Source organism: Thunnus thynnus, chromosome 21 (genome assembly GCF_963924715.1).
Source record: "Thunnus thynnus chromosome 21, fThuThy2.1, whole genome shotgun sequence".
NCBI lineage: Eukaryota > Metazoa > Chordata > Actinopteri > Scombriformes > Scombridae > Thunnus > Thunnus thynnus.
Genome location: NC_089537.1, coordinates 10,735,367 through 10,758,499, shown reverse-complemented (window position 1 = coordinate 10,758,499; position 23,133 = coordinate 10,735,367). Strand labels below are relative to the sequence as shown.

Genomic DNA, 23,133 nt, shown 5'->3' with positions numbered 1-23,133 from the left:
TGTTGTCCGACAGTACGTGAAAGCAGCAGCATATAGTGGGCTAGTCGTTTAGTAGCACCAGCAACGACCAGCCACCAACGGCTGCACTTATCACCGTTTCCATCAGGCGAAGACAGGGGACTAGCAACATCAGAGAGGATCGGACACGTCGCTCAAACAGGCGAGTAGTCTTTGAATTAGTAGATATGTAATTGCTGCTTGTGTCGACATGGTTTTATTTAGCTAAAAAAAAAGAGCGTTTAATATGTCCAACGTACGTTAACCGTCTCCTGTAGCATAACGTTAGTGTCAGTTACATGTGGGGATGCTGTGCTGTCGCAACCTGATGTCCTCGCTTATTATCGCTATCATAATGATGAATTATCATTATTATATTACATATTTAATTCTCAGGTGTGTGTGATAGGTAGTTTTAACGTTTAGCTGACCTAAAACACAAAACATGAGTGGAGCTCCTTCTGCTTGGCTGTAACGTTAGCCCCCCCTTAACCTCAATAATGATAACTTAGCTGCACTGTTAGCTAAACAAACCTTTAAAAAAAAAAAAAGGCAGTTTATGACCGTTATTGGAAGATTTTACCAAGCTGCTAATGGATCAGGTTAACAGACATAAATGTCATGTTGTAGCTATTTTTCTGCCACCGGTCCAAACATAGTTAGGTTTGGCAATACGAGACTTCCAGTCCGAAATTAAACTTACGACGTCACTATTTTTAGAGATGTTTTCACTTGTTATGTAACCGTGTTGCTATTGTATTATTAGTATTCTTGTGCTGTGTGTGTTCGTACATCTCAAAAATGTTTATTCGGCTTTAAGACTTTCTGGAAGTTTCTGCTTAATCTGATCCTGTGTTTCCTATTTCACAGCAGCACCTATTGTGATGCCTCATTGGTCTGTTGGATGTTAGGAGGTGCAGCTACTTAAACCACACAGGAAACAAACACTATTTTTTTTAAAGTTTTGTTACCCAATTATCAGTTTCAAAAGTAACTGATGGCTGTCAGTGCTCACAGAGGCCTGGAAGAGAGGAAGTAGTACAGTAGTAGTAGCAGTACATTTGAATATTGTACTTGCAAGTGTAATAAAATACAGACAAATAACAGTAGCAGCTGCAACTCATTATTTTAAATAGAGTTTAAGGTAATCAAAATCTTAATTTTATGATATGTAATGTGTATAGAGACAATCAAACTTTATATACATGCTTACAGTGTGTGAGGTGGAAGCTGACTGACAATATCAATATTTTTTAAATCCTTAAAGTAGTTTTTAATGCAAAAATGCCAAACATTTTCTGGTTCCAGCTTCTCAAATAGCAGAATCATATCTGACATTTGAAAACATGAATCATATTTGGATCTGAGAGTGTGTGAGGGGCGTTTTTCACTATTTATGAGTTTTTATCAGATGGAACGATTCAACGACTAATAGCAAAGATAAGATATAGAGTATTACAGATAAAATACAGAATATTACATACTTGTATTGCCATGCCTACCTACAGTACATTTGGACTGGTGACAGAAACATAAAGGGCTGCAACTAATGATTCTTTTCATCAACTTGCAATTATTTTCTTGATGAACTGGTTAACTGTTTGCTCCATAAAACATCTAAAAAGTGCAAAAAATATCCGTCATAGTTTCCTAAAATCTAAAGTGACATCTTGAAATTGTCTGCTTTATTAGTCCGACTGATCCAAACCCAAAGATATGCAGTTTACTGTCACATAAAACAAAGAAAAGCAAAGCAAATCCTTGTAAATGATTGTTTGGAACTGAGGAATGTTTGACATTTTTGCATCAAAAATGACAATTAATCTATTATCGAAATAGTTGCCATATAGCTACACCATAACATTTATAACGTTAACATTGAGAAGCTCGGAAAATGATACTGTAATGGCTATAAACACTGCAAGTAAATAATTGTTACTTGCAGCCCTTTGAGGCCGTAACAAGCAAAGTTTGGTATTTTTACTGGATGAATGACTGATTTTATTTTAATAACTAGACACACTTTAACATCTTAACACACTGTCATGAAAAAACTGCTTTAAAAGTTAAACAAATAGTGCAGATGAGATGAAACCAGTTTATATTAGAATATTTTCTGTTCTACAGTAAGTCACGCTGGCATTAACTTCAGGGTTTAACTGGAAAAACACTGAGTACTATGTAAATACTTCTGTACAAAGGGAGCATTTAGACATACAGAGGTTTGAAATGATTTCATTTTGTCATTTGAGAGTTGTTTAAGTCATCAAACCAGTTTCTAAGTGCTTCCCATATAACATCCCCATATATTTAAAAGTAGCAGATTTGTTTAAATGCATTTTAACTCTCACCTAATATCTCCACACATTCAAATTTATGGATTGTTTTCCACTCTGAGAAGACATTGTTCACAGTTGTTTACATTAAATAATCTAATCTTGAGATTAGACAAATGTTTCCACTGCTGTATAAGAGAGAGACAAGAAAAAAAAATGAGAAGAAACACAAACAAGCTGCTTACAGTATCTCGCTCGCTCTCTGTAGTGTTTGAACCACAAACACTCTACTTGTTGCTGTGAATCATTTTGGGTGAAGCACAAGCGTATTAGTGTGATGTGTTTCGCTGTCATCTGTGTTTTGTCAGCTTAGATTTTGTGTTTGGTGCCAGGTTTTTGCTGCTCAGAGTCTGTTTTTATCTGGTGCTCTTGTCTTTGTTAATGTCAGATTTGTGGCGGTGTTTGAGCACTCTGGGTCTCTGACAGAGCTACTCCAGCTGGCTTTTCTTTGATTGCAATCACAATGAGGGCTTCTACTGTATGTAAGTGTTGAGCTTGTTAAAGTACGGAGAAGCAGGGTTTGGCAGGTGATAATTTAAAAATGAAGACCACAGGGGAAAATAAAAAGGGATCTACTTACTAATCTTGGTCAGTCACCATTTTTTTGTGCTTCCAGAGGTGGAAAACATTTACTGAAGTCTAATCAGAGATTTTAATCAAGAGATAAAACATAGGGCTGCTGTGCAGGTAATTAACTGGGGAGTTAATGGAAATCATTAAAGCTTTTACAACACCAATTCAGCTTTATGAACCCGTACGCCGATTATCTGCTGATACTGACGTGATGTTGCTTATAGTAAGTTTGCAGTTTCCAGATGTTACGTCAGCGCTTACAACTTGTGATGGCTGTCAATGTTGGGAGATATTCAAGCAACGCTGCAGCGTTCCAGTCCTGATCTGTGTACTGTTATATATGTGGAACATTTTTATTATATATTTGTTTATTTTCCTCTAAAATAGTACAGCCAGTCAGTGTACAGCAGTGTAGATATGCTTGATGGCAGCTGAATAGGTCCTTTCATATGATACGTATGATATATTTTGCATAAGGAGAGGTGTTTTGCATGATATATGTGGAGTGTCAGTACGGGTCTGTATGCCCAGCATAAACTTGATACTGAAGTTCAAATACAGACTGACAGTATACATCAGCAGACCCATATTATTTAGACAACATTGACTTAGGCTATTTGTCACAAATGTATCAGAGTTGGTGTATGTATTGTAGAGCTGCAACAATTAATCGATTACTTAATAGACAACACTGTTGATATTTGAATCATCGTTAAAGCACTTCCTGCCTCCCAATTGTGAATATTTTCTGATTTTCATACTCTTTGATAATAAACTGATCATTTTTGGATTTTATGCTGTTAGTCGGACAAGACATTTTGAAAAGTAACTGTGGACTCTGGCAACTTGTAATGGACGGTTTACAGATCACACAGATAATTGTTCAATCAAGAAAATAATCGGACGATTAATTGATAATGAAAATAATCGTTAGTTGCAGCCCTCATATATGGAGAGATATACAAATATGAATTGCAGTTTAATAATCTTTTATAGTCTGCACTTGCATGTATTTATGACCCTTTTCCTGTTTTGAAGTTTAAAACATTTCTGATGTATTTGTGTTTTTAATTGGTAGTTATTTATAACGACTTCATTTCCAGTAAAGTTTACTAACCAAATGTCGCTCAAAGTTTTGTTTTGACTGTTTGATAAGTTTATTGTTCACCTCAGTAAAACTGTTCTGTGCTATATGATGTGTTCTTAGATTGAGAGAGATTCTTTCTAATGTCATCTGAATGTAGGTGAAAACTTGTTCTGACCTGATCTTGAAGCCTGGAGCCAGGAGCTCTATAATGGAATTTACCCTAATGATTATCGACTATGCATACACTATAATCAAACAAATTACTGTATGCAAAACCTAGCTCAGCCCAATACTACAGACAGTTTTCAAATGACAGTCTAAATAAATACTGCTCGAAATAGCCTAACATCATTGTATTTCTGGCTTTACTCTTGTTTCTGATTTCCTCCTCCAAGAATTTGACTTTTATCTACTGTTACACAATATTGGCCCTTCAAGGGAAATCTTCGTTGGCACACCGGTGAAGCACATCTGAAAAAAAAAAAAAAAAAAGACTTGAATAGATGTTGTTGAAATCTCTCACTGCTCAACTTGTCTGGAAGCGTTTGCTCCAAAAGTCCTAGAGTCAACGCTTGATGAAAAAGATGAGCACTGAGATCAGACAGTTACTGTTGACTTCTCACCTTTCAATGCAGCCTTCTCAACCATGGACTCTACCTTGATAATCACATATAACTTCTCCCCCACAGAGGCCTTCTTTTTATCTATCCGTCCATTTTGGAGTCACCTACTATAGTTTTCATTTCATTTTGTCTGCTCATGTGTGCTCGTGGCAGTACGTCAAGGTCACATCATAACATCGTAAATTTTCTAAAAGGGCTTGGTGAATCAGCTCTGTCCTTATCTCATACTACACAAATACTGCACGCAACCGGCTGTCAATTTCAGTTTCATGACCTAAAGATAAATTCAACCGTCACTTTCGTTTCTACAAACTCTTAAAACCACAATGAGAACACAGTGAAATCTTTGCACAAACCACAACAGTGATTAGTTAATTACTCTTGAAGATGAATTGTAGGGGAAATCACTACTTGTATGTTCTGATGTTTACGGGAGGCAGATGTTCCCATAGTCAATTTGCTAAAAAATGTATGAAGTCATTTAGTTAGAGTAGACTGGTCAGGGATTGCAGCTCGGCAGGAATCCAGTGTCAAAACAATGGTAAAAAAAAGGCAAAAAACGCTGCTTTTCTACTTGTTTTTCTTCGACTACGCTTTAATGAACAAGAATCTAGACGACCTACTGAATGTCTGACTTTCCTAGCAGTATGCTCGTCAGTAGACTCCAACTTATTTTAGGAAAACGTATAATAATTGACTACTTCTTTTAGTGAACTGATTATAACCATCACCCCAGGTTCACTGAGCCATCATGGGATTGACTGACCCACATCTGTTGCTCACTCCGAGGCACCGTACACGCTGAGCAGAGCAGGAATGCATCAGATTTGGCTGGGTTAGCTGCGTAATGCTGCCACAAGGCATAAATCTGCAGATACATGCACGGACACACACATAAACACACCGTGCAGAACCAGAAGTTACCACATCTCTAAAGCAGACACTAGTGTCCATTAAATCTCATCTGCTGCAGGGAAATGGTGACGGGTGAGTGGGTCGGTAATGGCTGAATACGAAGGGGGGGGGGGGGAATAAAAGAAGACACATTTAATATGACGAGTCCGGACAGTAGGTTGTTTTCTCACTTTCTGGGTCATATCTCTTCATTTTTAGATTGTGGTCTATATAAGGATGTAGAGCCGGAGAGAAGAAAAGGACTTTATACATCAGTAAGTGGTGAATTTGACAGGAAAAGAGGGAGACAATAATGATGAAGTGTCAGAGGGAGATTTGGAGGTAGTGCCTGACTCTGGCATCCGTTTACTGCCAGCTCCACGGCCCAACCATGAGTCTTTCACTGGCACTGCCCAGTGCCAAACACCCCCAACCCCCCACATGCTCATAACACACAAACACAATCTAACTGCAAAGGCCACAGGTTATAAATAGCAAACAAACAGGACACAGTGGACTCCCACAGTGTAAGTAACTTATCCTTACTTGTTTGTTTATCATTTTTTTTACTATGACATCTAAAACAAATACCTTAATGATTAATGTTTCTCACTGTGGGTTTCTTTGACATTTCCTTTTCTTGCTCTCTTCAACGCTCTGTCACAGACTTTATAGATTTGTGTTGCACTTAAGCGTCAATGATAAGAGCGTACGTGTATGGAAGTGGAATCATGAAGTGTGATGCACTTTCATTTTGGCAAAGCGTACACAGAATACATGTTTAACTGCAGCTTTAATTGTAGAGAAGAGCTCCGACTTAGCTACTCAGACCGCAGAACAGAGCTTGAAAACCAGAGTGCACTCTGCTTGCACTGGTGTTGAAAGAAAACTTGTGACATACTGTGTTTAAGGCCCACCCACAGCAAAATCAAGAGAGGACCTTAAAGCAAATATGATAAAAGTCATATGACTGACATAAGGAAGCAGCTACTAGACTATATTTGGTTTAGAAAGGGTGTTGTCCAGTGTGTTTTTGTGGCTTGACGTAATGTTTATTTTATCATTTACAGTGTTTATGTCCATAGGTTGCTACAGATTAGATTAGATTTATGTTTGAGTATTGGTGTAGATACGGTTAAGTTGAGAAATAACATTATAAGGATCTTATATCAAAGTTTAGAGTCTAAATCTTGTCGTCTACATCTGCAAAAATGTTCATTCACCATCCACACCGAGTCAAATCTCTTTCAGCTTTTCAGTTGTTGGATTGTTGCAGCCGTCGTCATCCTATACCTACCCAGTAAGGTACAGAGAGAGAGTTTTCATCAGGCCTGTTCTGTCTTGTTTTTGAGAGGCCTCATAACTTCAACATAAGGTCAGGTTTTGAAAAAAAAAAAAAAAAATAGCTTCATGGTCTTTAGAGCTATCTCCAAAATTCAAAAGAGAAGTATGATTCACGTTTTCTCTCTCGCAGCCTTGGGGTGAGGGATGATCATCGGGGTTATTATGTAATTTTGCCAGGCTTGTATTAGCTTAGCTGTCCTCCTCCCTGCATCTCTATTTCAGTGCAGTTGATTACATTGTTGGGTTTTGCCCCCTTCCCTCTCCTTTCCAAGTTTACCCCTTCTGGACTGGAAGGGAGGTGTCGTATCCGTCACACATGGCTACTCTCAGTTGAAGAAGATTGCCGGGCGTTATCTCTCCGTGCTAACATGTCTTAACAGAACTTTTACTGTCTTTCCATAGAGGCCAAGAAGGGGACCCTCGCACAGGACGGCACCCACAAACACACACAGACAGAGCCATGGTGGAATACTACCAGATATTAGGAGTCCAGAAAAATGCAACACAAGAGGACATCAAAAAAGCGTGAGTGCCCTGGAGTGTTTTCTCTCCCCACCCCTCCCCCCCCGTTGTTGTTGTTTGAAATGTCACTCAGTGGACTGTAATAGGTTAATCATTGAGTAGTATAAACTGACACAACAGAGACAGACTGCAGTGCAGAAAGTTTCCACTCCTCTCCCTGTAACTTTCCCCCCTGCACTCACCCACTACTCACTGTCGCCCACTGAGCGGACCAGTTTAATTTAATTGCACTTTCTCACAGGTTTCTCAATAACACATTTTGTTTTGAGTGTGAAGTGAAGAGTTTCCGATGAGTTTTGTTGCATATTCAAATGTTAAGGAGACATTGTCCCCAGAGAATCTGAGAAGTGGTTCTAGGAAATGCAGTAAATCACTAAGGGAATAAAAACATGCGAGACAGGAGGAAACTGATGAACACGACTGATTATCGCTGATTACATCAACTTGTAGAAGAGTATTCAGTAAATACAGAGAGACTGCGTTCTGTATGCACTCCGTCTACTTAGAATGTACTACTTAGAAACACCAATCAATATGTCCTATCTTTAGCCTGTGACCCCAACTCCCTCTTCTTGATCTCTGAATTATTAGCCATGCTAGCAGCACGGCTATATAGATATCAATGTCAGTCCTCCATTTTGGTTCAGATTGAAATATCTCAACAGCTATCAGATGCATTGCCATGAAATTCGGTACAAACATTCATGATGAGTATGAATCCTACTGATTTTTACCTAGCATCGCCAAGCAGGTTGACTTTTGGGATTATGAGTAAGATACCTTGACTAGGGCTGCAACTACTGTGTATTTTCATTATCGATTAATCTATATAATGTTGTAATGTCTTAGATCTCATGATGGTGTTATCAGATGTCTTGTTTTGTCTGATCAACAGTCCGAAATCCAAAGATACTCAGTCTTGACAACTATTGAGTAGTTACTTAGCTTAGTTAATGTGCTGATCTCACTAAACCTTGTTAAACATCAACATGTTAGCATAATGACATTAGCATTTAGCTTAACACACCACTGTGCCTCGGTACAACCTCACAGTGCTGCTAGCATGGGTGTAGACTCTTGTTCGTTGATTAAATGTAATGGATATTAAATTAAAGCCAGGAATAGCACAGATGTTTTAGTTGAACATGTTCAGAATACAGACAAAGATAATGAGTCTTTACGAGCGGCTTCTGACTACAAAGACTGTTATGTTACACGATTATCACCCAGCCTACATTGTTCAACTTAGTCTGGCTGGTTGACCATTGACCAGGCTTTAGACAGCCAGATAATGTCACAGATTACAACAAAGACATCCACTACAAAGACTATTCACCAAAGATCCATAAGGGAGTCAATCCCTGGATTGTGTGCAGCCTTTTTTTCGCCGGCCAACCTTCAGTCCTCGGTCTCATCTGCAGCATCTGTGCGTCCGCTGCCGACACTGCCGTTGGGCTTAGAAGCAAACAGCTGATGCAGCGTAAGCCGCTGTACGAGCCTACGCTGCACGTCAGTGGAGTTCAGCCTGTCTTTGTTATTTCTGCTTCGCTGGGGAGAAGGACGTTATGTTTATGTGTACATAGAGAGATGGTGGTCGTCTGTGTGTTTGGTGTAGTCATGGTTGCCACACTATAAAAAGAAGCATGTGGATATGTGTTTCAGATAGGGGGATGTCTGGTATACATACATACACATTTTCCACCTCCCATCTTTGAAATAAGACCTGACATCTACTGTGCATGTCACGTTGTGTTCTTCTCTGTCTTGCTTTATAAAGTATATATTTTTACTGTATGGTTTTTTGTTTCAGTTACAGAAAACTGGCATTGAAGTGGCATCCAGACAAGAACCCAGACAATAAGGAGGAAGCAGAGAAAAAGTTCAAAGAGCTGTCAGAGGCATATGAAGTGCTCTCAGATGGTAAGACTTTACTGCCAAGAGAGAAAATCTGATGTATATCAGCCAAGTAAAGTACTGAATATATGATTGTGATGGCTGGTGTTCGTCTGAAGTGAACTGTTTTAAAAAACTTACAGGTCTTGTGATTAGTGCCTCAAATTTCCGAAGTTGACTTTTGTAAGTAAAGTTGCACTTCAGTGTCTGATCACTAGATTACCAATACCATACCTTACATTTAAAGCCAATGCCAAAACAATACTTTTTTGATACTTAACTTACTTTTTACTTTATTTATTTACAATTATTTTAATTGACAAATCTATCAAATATCTTTTCTGTAACTTTATGCACAAAAATACAAAAATAGTGAAAAATACTCATCACAAGTACCCAGAGCCCAAGGATGTCTTCATTTTTCTGGTTTAAAGCCTTTAAATGTTAAATTTGGTTTAAACACAAGCAACCTGACAAGAAGTTTGCCCGAATAAAGTCTAACATTGGCGGATTATGTATTTAAATAAGAAACAATCTGATCATAGAGAATATGTTAACAGTTGATACTTGGTGCAACAAATTTAGGTCTGTAACAAAAAGAGAGAACTGAGAGAAAACACAAGTGTTAAAGAAATCTTGAGCTCATCAATTCAGAAACTCCAGGAGACATTGATGTCTAAAAAAAGATTTATCGATAAACACAAACTTTATCGACAAAGGAAATAGCAGTCACAATAATTAGACCCAGTGAAATGCTCGAGCACATCTGAAGGTTAAGAGTTGAACCACTCTCAGTTATTCAGGCAGCGCCCAGCTGACCTTGTCCATAGTCACAACATCGACAACACAAGATCGTTTACTTTAGCACTGTCTCTATGGCAACAATCATAAAGACAGGTCAGCTCAACCGGGAAGGAGACAGCTGTCTGCCCCTCACTGTCTGTTTGTCTAAGGAGCATTTCACACATGAAGCGTTTCATATATGACACGTTTATGAAAACTCAGCCCGACTGCTTACATGTAAATTTATAACGAATCAAAGCAGGTAAACAATTCCATCAGTCATGTTTCTGTTTCTTAAGTGGATGTGATTTCCAGAATAATGCTGTAAATATAAGTGTAGCACATTGAGAATTCAGATATATGTCTGAGAGCACAGCAGAGGCCTGTAACATTTTCATTGTCAGTCGCAGTTATGCACCAGGCATCCAGTCACAAGAAGCAGACATTGTTAGTCTTTGCAGGGCACAATGTCTGCATTGTTTCCTGGGGTGTGTATTTCTTCTGGTATGGCACAAACTTCTTGTGTTTGTGTTTTCCTGTTTGTCAACATTTAAGTGAAGTAAATGATTGAATGGGATGGTTGGGGCGGCTCCTAACAGGTACCCTGACAGAGATTTACAGTACCACAGGGTGGTAATTTTCTCCATATGTTGGTCTGGTTTTATCTTGATCTCTTATCTCTCATCACCACAGAAAACAAGAGGAATATTTATGACCGATACGGCAAAGAAGGTCTGTCAGCAGGAGGAGGAGGAGGAGGAGGAGGTAAGGAGAAGACTTAAATAACAAAATATTTATGTCATCACAATGGAGATGATCATTAAGATCATCAGTGCTATCATAGAGAAAATATGACAAACATGAAACATAAGCTACGAGTAGTAACATATTAACTTTTATTAGTTCAAATTAAGCACAGTAAGAGCTTTGTATTGCACGGATATATTTTATGATCTATTATGATAGCCCTGTTTATAATCCTATCTCGGAGAAATAATTATGTAATTTATGAGCTTTGTCTTTGTTTAATGTTGCACAGGAGGCCATTACGATCACTTTGGTGGCAGCAGCTTCACATTCCGTAATCCCGAGGACGTTTTCAGGGAATTCTTTGGTGGCAGAGATCCATTTGCAGACTTTTTTGGTAAGTCCATCGGATTCCTGTCGCGTACAGCATCACAGAGCAAACCGGTCTGTGCCCTTAGAGGCCCTGCGGGGATTTCTTGGTTTCATTAAGGAAGAACCGAGGAGAGTTATAGACTGTTGACTATGTAATACCTATTATTAACTTCATATTCTTATCTGGTCAAAAATATACATGCATGACCAGGGGAATGCTCAAGAGACTTATAGAGAGAGAGAGAGAAAGGGAGAGACTTATATGAAAATTATAGGCTTATATGAAAGCTACGGTGTTATTTTGCCTGTTAGCTGTTAGCTAGCAGCTCCTGCTGTGTAGAAATGTGGAAGATAGAGCATTAGACCCAGGAAACTTTCTGTAAATCCGGGCGCTAATCCCCACAGCAATGTAATGTGCATCTCCAATATGCTGAACGATGTTCACCTCAGGAGGTCATCTGCTGCTAAATGTCACATGTTAGAAAACAATGAGTATCTCTGCACTTTGTCATTAACCTGGAGCTCGTTAATATACTCCACCCTGTTGAAATATTACATTTGCTTGTTTTAAAGGAAGGGCTGAAAGGAAAGCAGGAAAAAAAAACACCGCTCTGGTACTTTTTAATCAGATGAGGGAAATAACAAGAAGGAAAGTTATTGTACTGCTGGTAACTGTATTATACTGTTGACCAGCGGCTGCACATTTGTTGAAATCACAGCGTCTTATAGAGCCAAACAGCTGATTATATCACATGTAGAGTAGTTTTAAATGAAGCATAATCTAGTAATAGGAGTTTAGCGCCTGTCCTGGGTTGTCTGGGTTCAGCAAAAGGCTGATTGGAAGGCATGTGTAGTTCACCCCGTGTAGCTCTAAATATGGAGCTCAGACGCAGGCAGAGGATGGATTTGAACGTCTACATCACTCAACTGGAATGCTTTCAAAAATAGCTTCCGTATTAAAACAAAAGCAGATGTAATAACGGCAAGTGTGTGTGTCCGCATGTGTCAGAGCACATGTAAAACGTGGTACGACGCAACCCCGGGACAAACTCTCTGTTCTGAATTAGCAGCACTCGTAGGGAAAGACAAGAAAGCAGACATGAAGTTTTATATCAGATTATGTTTATAAGCCGTGACACTGGCATGTATTTATTAACATAAATGGGATAAAGCGATAGATCACAGCTGTTGCTGTTTACGCTCTTCAGTAAACAGCGACAGTAAAAAAAAGCAGAACCATAAAGCTGTCGACACCGTCACACTGAAGAGTAAAGTTCAAGTTCTATTTAGACCGAGACAGGATACGTTTCTTCCTTGGAAAAATGTATATAAGCAGCCTTTTTTTAAATTTTTTTTTTTTTTAACTTTTCTTAAAATGGCTGCCACAAAGAGCGTTCAGATATGTTTTTAAAATCCCATCCAGCCTCCAGTCCTGACTGTCCAGCAGCTCGTCTCAGTGAACAGCAGCTGGTCCTCTGGATCTGTCACTCACCCACCTCAGAGCAGCCAGCACACTCAGGAGGGGCAGGGTGTGTGTGTGTGTGTGTGTGTGTGTGTGTGTGTGTGTGTGTGTGTGTGTGGGTGCTGTTGAGACAAATACAGATCCACATGATGACGAGGGCTTAGTCGTCTGCCAAGAACAGCACACACTCATTCTCCAGTGAACATGTGAAGAAGTAAATGAGGAGGCGATATCAAAGAAAGAAGGAAAAAACTGCAGAAATGATGTGTAACCATTGAAATGAAACAAACTTGATCGATCATACGTCCTGTTCCTTTTTCTAATCATGTAGTTATATTTTTAGACGTTATGTTATACCTGTACATTCTGTACACCACCCACTGACTGTCATTTTTAATTTATTCAGTGCTATTATGCCCTGTGCGATGTTGCATAGGCGTGGCACATTCTTCACTGATTTAATCTCAGGTTTTTGTGCTCGACAGCACTTTGCTTTTTCTTTAAGAAAGCCTTAACTCGTTAAACTCAACTCTCTTCCCCTCTCTTCGCGTATGCTGAACATGTCCACGAGAACTTAAGCAGAATTCAAATGTTTAAGCAGCGTTTCTCTCTTTCTTCCTCTGATGTCTTACATGACAGCTTTGTTAGAGCTAAGCTGTCTCCTTTGATTCTCCCGTCAGGTAAATGGACAGTAATGCGGTTACAACAGTGGTCAGGGGATACTTTTATTTTAAGCTTTTTTTCTGGCAGAAGGAACAAGGGGAGCTTTCTTGTGGCTGCCTCGGATCGGAACATTCAAGGTTGAAGGAGGAGTCCTCTTTCAGTAAACGGTGCCAGTGAATCCAGCCTTATCCTGCTGGGGTGACCCAGATTGGCAGTGCGCAATTAGTAGCATGTCCACGGGGCTTTAGGATGAGAATTAGCGGTGGGCACTTTGACAGTTTAGGGTTAAGATTCTAGAAATTACACATCGGTCCACTTTCATTCATCACAGCTTGTTTTGTTGTTGTTGTTGTTGTTATCAGGTACTTAGACATCAGCTTTAAAGCTTTTTGAGAACAAAATGTCAAGAGTCTTAGAATATCAATCACCGAATGATCCGCTGTGATTCCCTCCACAGCTGATGACCCCTTTGACGATTTCTTCGGAGGCCACAGTCGCCACAGGGGCGCGAGCCGAAGCAGGACGGGCGGGTCGCTCTTTGGTTTCGGGAGCTTCCCGGCGTTCGGACACGGCATCACCGGGTTCGATTCAGGTGTGTAACGTCCCAACAAAATAACCTCACATTTAGTGGATCCTGGATTCATCAAGAATTCATGACGCTTCTTAATTGTAACGTTCTTAAACGCACGCTCTTTTGTAGGTTTTAGCTCATTTGGAGATATGGGTGGAGGAGGATTCACTTCCTTCTCTTCTTCATCTTTTGGCGGCGGCGGCGGCGGAGGAGGAGGAATGGGTAACTTCAGATCTGTGTCAACCTCCACCAAGTTCATCAACGGCAGAAAAATTACTACAAAACGGTACCTTGATGTCAAACTCAGGAGCATTTTTAAAACTATCAGACTGACTCCATGATCTCTAAAGAGCCTTCCTCATCTGCTTTTTTTCCCCGTCTCTAACAGGATCGTGGAGAACGGCCAGGAGCGGGTCGAAGTGGAGGAGGACGGTCAGTTAAAATCTCTAACAGTTAATGGTAAGGAGCAGCTCCTAAGACTGGATAACAAGTAATAATCTCACCACAACATTTGACCAACATACAGTTTTCTCACCTGGAAAAACTCGCCCAGTGACTATGTTTGCTACCGGCAGTTGGTCTCTCCTCTCTCTCTCTCTCTCTCTCTCTGTCCTCCCGCATCTCATTCCCGAAGAACAATTTTTCTCATTTTAGCTTAGCTTCAAGGGAGGTGAGAGAGACGTTCACAGTATTTGTATATTTGTATTTATTCCATTATTTTAGGGGACCATCTTGCTGGGATTTGTGTTTTTTTTTGTTTTGTTTACCAAAATAAATTAATTGTATATTTTACTTCAGCCATATGCACAGAGCTGGGTACGTGCTATATAATATTGTTTTTTTTTTTCCTTTGGGGTAGATATTTGTCTTTCTTTTTGTAGCAGGAAAACAAGATGCTGTACATTTGACTTACGCATGTCATTTTTGCTCCTCATTTCATTTGACCAATTTAACAAGAGAATGATTAAAGCTTAACCACTTCGCCCTAATGTCTTTAACTTCACCTTGCTAACCTGTTAGCTGTTATCATGTCCACGCGTGTGTACTATGAATGACATAGATTATTAATAAATTAATTATAATAATGTGCATTTTTCTTCCTTTTTTTCATTTGTTTGTGTATTTGGGAATATCACAGTTTGTTGCATTTGTTTCTGCATGATTGCTGATTCCAGGAGGCTGCTTCACAGTAACACAAACCACACAACACGTTTACACTGTTAATGCACAGACATTTTTTTTTTTTTTTTTCCCATTGTTTGTAAAAAAAAGAAAATGAAAATAAAAGAGTTCAGATCTGGTCAATAAACTTCAGTTTGATTTCATGGAAGGGTTTGTCGCAGTCACCTGGTGTCTGTGTGATATTTCTTTTTGCTTGAGTGGCTTTTGATCTTCTCACTCTTCCTGGAGGTGTGGAGGTGTGAGATGTATGTGTGTGTGCTTTGTGCCTGATCACGTTTGAAACCTGCTTCACACAACCGCAAAAAATAAAGGAAACCACAGCGGCTGCCTCTTTTCGTACACTCACTACCCATCATATATCTCACCGTGTGCATATTTAACCTACTAATGCATCAGTGTGAGTTAAGATGACTCATATTAGGGCTTGGTCACTGATACAACACTACATGATTTTGTGCTACATGTGCTCTTACTTAAATAATCCAGTCACTTCCTGGAAATCATGAGTAAGATATAAGTCAAATTAATTAATTTTGTGTATCCCTAATCTGGGTGGTAGGTATGTTTTACCTCTACAGGCCAGGTGAGGATGAATCAACACCCACCTTCATGATTCATGTGCCCTTCCTCTTGTTTCTTCATTTCCTTTTTTGCTCCTCCTATCTAGACATATTTATGGGTCTATAAAAGAGCTGATAGTGCACCTCCTGAATACATCCTCAAACAGATCTTGTGCTCTGCAGAGCCAAATGAAGGACTCATAACTAAACTAATCATATTCGTGCAATCCTTCTATCCAAACCTTATCTGACACTGTAGCTGAGAAAATCCAACTCATGTGGGTCTGAATTTTGTTTCATTAGGAGACATTCATGAATACATGCATTCTGTCTCATTTAACATGAGATAGGCTCAGATTCAAAGTTAAATTGGGTGGTGCACGAAGTATAATTGCAGTTGGCTCAAAGGTCAGTGTGTACAGAGAAGAGTGTGTGTGTGTGTTTCTTGTGGAATGTGCTCGGGGCTAGTTTATTTACACAAGCCCCGCTGCATATTTTTGTGAGAGGCAAGTCAGGAAAACTAAAGAGAAAGAAAAGAGCAGGGTGAAGCCTTCAGCTGAACGTTCATACTTAACAGCATGACTCTGACATGTGATGTTTTTGTATGGATGAATAGAATATGAAGGCTGTGTTTGTGTGTTGGTGGGGTGAATGTCATGTCTTCAAGCGTGCTGCTTGTGTCAGTTTTGGCCCCCTTAATTTCCTCTTTTTTTTCCCCGACAGTGCTGATAGAAATGGTGGCTGCGCTTGCGCAGTGCTGTTGCTAGGTGACACTGCAGCCCTGCACCAATCTCTATTTCTTACATAGACCCCCCGCCCCCCCAACCCCTCTCTGTGTCGGTGTGTATTTGTGTGTTAATGTGCACAATAGATAAGGGAAGGGGATTATTACATTAACTAACAATGAAAGTGAAGTACAGTAGCAATATCTCCTCATAAATCACATGGTCTTCATCTTTGGATCTGCACAGATGTCAGTATTTTAATTTCATATTTTTTGAATTTATATTAAACTTACGGGAATCTGTAGAAGTCAAGATTCACATGATTAACTTGTTAAAAAGAGATAATTAAGCGGCTGAATAGGTGCTGCAGAAACAGGGATTATATTTATGGTGCAATAGCTCCCTCTCCTGGATTAACAGAGGTTCTGCATGCTAGAATTTAGGGCGGTTTCTAAAAACCGTATAGTCTAGGAAATAACCGGTGTACAACAAGTAAAAGTAAAATGATTAGACCATAATTCATTTTGAAATGTCCATTGGGAAAAAAAGAAATGTTGCCTTTTATCAGACATTTGATTTGAAGATGATTTGATTTGATCATGTGGCCACTAGATGACACTGTTTGTGTACAAAAGACAGCATGACATCACAATTTCCACAACAGGAACCACAAATCCTGAAGAAGCTGGACTGGAGCAACACATGACATGTGATTTTTGTAAAAAAAAATTTAAAATGTAAAAACTTTCCTCAAACTGACCGTCAAACATGTCATCATAATTCATATTTAACTGCACTTTCTCTTTTCGTCAGTTATGATTTGATAAAATCTGCCTTTCTTCAAGAGGCCATTGTAGAGCTTCCTCTCATTAAAAAAAAAGTCTTGCAGCCTTTTCCTCCATCCATCTTTTCCACTATGACACCTAATGCTATGATTTCCTGTCCAAGAGTTTCCCTGTGTTATGAAAGATGGCTTCCTGTTGGCTGAAACCAGCATCCAGTTTTAATCCCACTCCACCTCATCTGCTTGACAGCTAAACATGAAACCTCGGCTCGGCCCTGGGCCACTGGCCGCTTTATGAACGATGGGAAAGATAAGCTGCCAGTTTCTCTTTGGCCGTGTCTGAACAAGGACACGGACAGTATCTCTCTTTAGCAGTGGAGTCACATCAGCACGATGGCAGACTTCTTGAACCGGGGGGAAGGTGGACTGTTGAAAATAATCTGGTCCACAGTTGTAGTTGTCATGTAGGGTTAGCCTCCTCCTGTACGGTGATTTATTTTAGGCTCTCTCAGTCCTCCAGCCTGCTGCAGTAAGGCTGGTTTTTGTCACTATGCAGCAACACATACAGATAGACACATATATTTTGTGTCTGTGTGTGTTTAGGCATTAACCCTGATGTTTGTGCTTGTTTTGGTGTAGACAGTGCGCACCAAACTAGCCTTCACAGACACACACACACACACACAGCATTGTTTGTCCTGGAGACTAATGACAGGCACTCTGAAGACAATAGCTGCAAATGAAAGCATCCAGGAACTCGACTGTGTTCACTCTGCTTCTCAAATTAAGTCCTTGATCCAGTAAACAAAAGGCCTCTTTTTATGAGCATTAAAAGATCTCATTATCATCATTGCTCTTTGATATTGCTTTGTTGAAATTAATTAAATGATGATGGATTATGCGGCTTGATAGCGGAAGGAATCTTATCACCCAGGTAACCGGACCGTGATAGATGCAAATATTGATCCTCTGGAGCAAAAGGACGCTGGAACAAAGCGCACAACTTTAAAAGTCACACGCACGTTGTGGCTTAATCCAGCTGTCTAACTTCGCCGCTGCAAGACTGATAGGATCACCAGATGTCTTACAAAGGGGGCAATGCAGGTTGAGATTAGTTTTTTTTTCTCCCAAAAGTGGATGGAGACAGAGTAGCTGCAGCCTTGAGAGTAAAGCCACCAATTGTCCTGTTTTCTGTTCACTCCACTGGGAGCTGGAGCCCTGCAGGGTCGACTCAGAGTGTGTTCGGTTGCTGATTTGCAAACTCTGAAATAAAGAAAGCCTGGTCTTTAAAGTTCAGGTGTGTTTAGCAAGAAAATAACCTACATTCTACAAAATAACGCACCCAATCCGACCTTAACACACTCACAAAGCATCTGTGACGAAGAGACCGACATGGGTCAAAATAGATGACCTGCAGTAATAAGATGCCTTTTTCAAGGAGAATTGAAATCCGGTGACGTCTTTGTCTCTGTTTAGGCCATGCAGCCGTCCTTGATTGCCTCAAAACCCTTGAGCTCCTCTTGAAAGAATTGAAAGATCTCTACCCTCCTATACCTATAAAAGGCACATCTATGTTACGTGAAGGAAAACATCAAGGATAGTGTTGCCATGTAGCCAAAATGTCCTGCGTAGTTTTACTATCTACATTAAAGTGACTATATGTTTTCGTTGAGGTGGCTTTTGCTCCTGCAGGTATACAGCAAATATGTCAAACAAAGCTGCCACTTCTCTTAATGACTTGTGATTTGCTCAAGGCCGGGGCTCTTACACACCGTGCAGGGGATTTGAAATGCTGGTGCAGATCCTCCTCTAAATAGGACCAGGTTCAGCACGGCGAGCATCTGGCCTCTTTTCTTCTCCTCTCCACTGCCTTAATTACACAACACAATGGCGATGAGATCTGCCTGTAATCTCGCAGCATAATAAGTCTCCCCCTTTCCTCCCCCCCCCCGCTATACCCTGCCTGTCACTAATTCAATATAAATGTAAATTACCTAGAGAAAAGAATAACCAAATCTCATTTTATTTACATGACTAATCACAATAAAGTCAGGCAGATGAAATATGAATGAAATATATGGTTGGCGTTTGAAAAAGAAAGGCTTGTATTGCCTTGGGGACTCTTTGAACTTCTTGTTTTATATCATCTTTGTTGTTTCATGTTGGTTACATCAATATACCTTTTTGCACTTGTGCTCAACTTGCTGTAATAGGTGTGTGTATCTATTTTGTTTTCTGTCTGATTGTATTCACACTGCCAAGGGCGTCACAAGGTAATATGTTTTCCTTTCAGCTTACTTTTTTTTTTTTTTGGTACCGCACATCTCATGTCAGAGGGCTAAAACTCACAGAAGCTACACAGAAATGAAAAAAAAAAGAGATCTAATGCTGGATGAAACACCTCAGGCAATCCATCCAGACAGCGAGAAGGTTTTAGGTGTGATTCATTCCCTCTCTGCTCTGCCCACACCCACAGACATCGGCGCCGAAGACCACTTGGAGGACGAGTTTCGTCGCCGCAGACAGAATACACTTCCTGGCCTCGGCTTGCATCAGCGCTACCTGAGGAACTCCGCCCAGAACCCCTCAGAGGAAGAGGAGGAGCACGGCCTACAGAGCCTGGGACTAACGAGAGGTCCGCCCACCCGACACCGCAGGGCTGATTAATTACCAGCAGACAGTGCTCTCCTTTAAAGAGTAGAGTCTTAATAAACGCGGCTAATTGTCTGCTTTTGTGTCTGATGGCCACACAATGGATGATGACGAAGAGTGGCGTGCTTGATTGGCAGATGTAAACACTGAGAACAGAGGTGTTCATTAGCTGGCTCTGTTCTACACCGCGGTAACGACCAGAGGTCAGAGGTTGCCCCCTGTTTTCCTTCAGGGGGTCAGGAAGTCACACACAAAAGCTGAGCAATTATCTGCAGCACACAGTGTTTTATAATAGCAGCTTCATTAGTTAAGTAGGGAACCTTTAATTTCACTGAGCATATAGTCCCTGCTGAGATGCAAACAAAGGCCGCAATTCTCTCTCTGAGATAATGACTCAGATAACGACTCAAATATGGTGCCTCGGAGAATGAGTTTTCAACTACTGCGGCTGTTGGCTGAAACTTAGATTTCTGAATGTGACAATAATCAGTAGCACTTTCTAATGATTCACCATTTTGATGTGTTTTCAATGATTGATAAAGTATTAATTAAGGCTTTGTCAGAAAGTTACAAGAACAACTTTTCCCTCACAACACTTGTTTGTCTTTTTTAGCTCTTGAATTCATTATCAGTGGACTGTCTGACCTCTGACCGTTTGGAAAAGATCTTCTCGTACTTGAGAACAACCGGGCCTATTTAAAAATTAGGAAATATTGTATGTGAATAATTGCGTTCAAGATGGATTTTTTTTGGTTCACTTAGAAAAATCTGTAACAAAATCAGTTTTATTAGAATTTCTAAATGTGTCAAATACTGTATGATAGTACATTATATATCATTACATAAGGTCTGTGAAACTGACAGCAACTATGGACTTACAATAGCATCATAACGAAGAAATAACTTAAATTGATGATGTGCAACAACAAATAACTTTCACTCAGGTGAAGTTAAAGATCCCCTTCAGACATGTTTTAATCTATATACCGTAAAATACTTGATGATAATTTGTGTCTAATATGGTTTTCCACAGAAAGTTACATTATCTTGTTAAAATTGTTAAATTGACATCTAATCCTTCTCCCTCATTAAAAATCCAGAATCTATGAATATGTAAATATTCATGTATTCTAGATATAGTTTAACTGCTGGACACAAGATGTCTCCTACTTCACTGTAAAGTCCATTCTCAGTGTTTGTGCACTGGAGGCTTCAACTTTCCACATCACACTTGTATAAGCTGCATACTGGACCACGATTGGCTCCACACTAGTTGTGATGTCACAGATCCTTCTCGTAGGTACACGTGTTAAACTGAGATTTTCAGTGAGCAGCAGATGAATGTGAAAACAAACTCTTCATGTACAACATTCGAGTGAAAGAACAAGAAGGAAAACACATTTTTGAGTGGAGGGGGACTTTAAACCATGAAACTAACCTTTCTGACTCCATAGGGGTCAAGGGTCAACAACTGCAATATGAGCAGAATACAAAAGGATCATATCATAACCTGACAAACCATAAGTCATTCTTTTTAATGGCTTATAACTGATCTCTAAAGCATTATTAAATTATTTACAGACCATTAATAAAGCCATTACTGTGGTTACAGTATCTTATTAGAAAGTGGTAACAAAAAATAAGAAATATTTAATGATTGTTTTTTTTCTTCTTCTTCCTCTGCAGGACACATGGACACCAAGAGAAAGAAACTGTGGTTAAAGGAGGCAGAGTCCAAAAAGAAAAGAGCCGCTCGACTCTTCCCCCGATTTGGCGGACTTGGTGCCTTTTTTTAAACGCCCTCAGACAAATACTTATACGCACACACCTACAGTATCTATATTTGTTGGCAGAAGTGCCATCAATCATACGTGGCATTAGTTCATCTTTGCTTTGTATCCGAGGCCCTGCTTTCATCAACGGTAGCCAGCAGAGACCTCACTTCAATGTTTTGTTTTATCCATGATACATTTTTATTTTAGTTGAGCTTCTGCTAATTCTGTATTTATTGTGGGTGGGCCCTGCGGACGTACTGTACAGTGAGAATTCAGAACCTTAATTAATCTCTGATGATTGGACTTTTCCCACTTTTTACAGCACATGTTTTTTAAAAAGTGTTGTTGGGTTTGAAAGTATGCAGGTGGAAGGAGAATTACGGTAGCAGCCTTGTTTGTGATAAGCATGAAAATTACTGCACTAATGCTGTATAGCATGTGAGAATAAGTGAAGGTCAAGCTATTCAGTGGATCTTTTTTTTTTTTTTCAATAGAGAGAAGGAACGAGAGGGATATCTGGAGACAGAATGAAAGTAGTGAAGAGTGAGGCGTATTACAGAAACACGTCCTGCTCACTCCTCCATCATACATGAAAACTGACTATCAACACTCTGGCAGTAACATTACCCACTCTTTTCCCACTATTCCCACAGGGTGAAATATAACTGTTAACCTCTCTCAGAGTCATTATTTTGTTTTCTTTTTTTTTTTGTTGTTGTAGGATTCTTTGTACAGAGTGGATTCAGCAACATGTTAACCTTCAGTGGGTGTTTGTGTTTAACTGATTTCTTAAACAAAATGTCAGTTTCCCTCAACTGATTTGTCCTTGACAGTTTGTTCTCATTATTATGTGGGAATGTGGACGTGTAGACATTCAAGATATGTTCATTTTTTATGGACTCCTACCAATAAATGCTTTAAGAAAAACTAATCTTCATGGGTAGCCATTTTTAATCCTATCTAATGATATCAAATCTATATTAGAGAACTTTATTGATCCCCATATACAGTGTCAAACAAATCACAGCAGACGTACTGCCACTACAGTATTAACACTAACACACAACTTAACACATATACATATGAAGACATTAGAGTAGCTCAAGCCACTAGACAAAAAAAAACCCCAATGTGAGTGCAATTAATCAATTAATAAATAAAAGGCTGATCATAACTCATGCATCTAAAAGGAACACATAAATAAAAAATAAAATATGAAATGAAACCTTGTCAAAGAATTGTCAAAAGTACAACTCATATCTCAAGAAACAAGTAAATATCACATGTCCTTCATAGGTTTCACAGCTGTGGGCTCAAAAGTCCTTCTAATAGTTCTGTGGAGCATCTGGACGTCTGTATAATGTTTACTCAACTAGAACAACTGGAAACACCAAACACACTGCTGACCTTCAAACTGAAGTATGATTTCAACTATCCTCCTTTCCTCCAGAACCTTTTCTAATACATCAGAAGTCAAACCAATTGAAAACAGCCTTCTTCATAAACTTGTAAATCTCCTTTTCTACCTTTGACTGTAATTTTCTTACCCAAAGAATACATTTAAACGCCTCCATCTGACCTTGAAGTA

At 39.5% G+C, this 23,133-nt stretch overlaps 1 protein-coding gene across 4 annotated transcripts; it reads left to right on the top strand.

The window, feature by feature from the left end:
* Positions 1-22,476, top strand: dnajb6b (DnaJ heat shock protein family (Hsp40) member B6b). 4 transcript variants are annotated; one of them, XM_067578797.1, is made up of 10 exons: positions 2-160; positions 7,257-7,379; positions 9,187-9,296; positions 10,746-10,817; positions 11,095-11,196; positions 13,754-13,888; positions 13,997-14,153; positions 14,256-14,326; positions 19,595-19,753; positions 21,457-22,476. In XM_067578797.1, the coding sequence occupies exons 2-10, from the start codon at positions 7,315-7,317 to the stop codon at positions 21,564-21,566; spliced, it is 981 nt and encodes a 326-aa protein (XP_067434898.1). In that variant the 5' UTR covers positions 2-160; positions 7,257-7,314; the 3' UTR covers positions 21,567-22,476. The 4 variants fall into 4 exon arrangements, with proteins under 4 accessions (XP_067434899.1, XP_067434898.1, XP_067434895.1 ...); XM_067578794.1 differs by having other exon boundaries at positions 11,092-11,196; XM_067578796.1 differs by lacking the exon at positions 2-160 and adding an exon at positions 5,894-6,037 and having other exon boundaries at positions 11,092-11,196.
* The last annotated feature ends 657 nt before the right edge of the window (positions 22,477-23,133 follow it).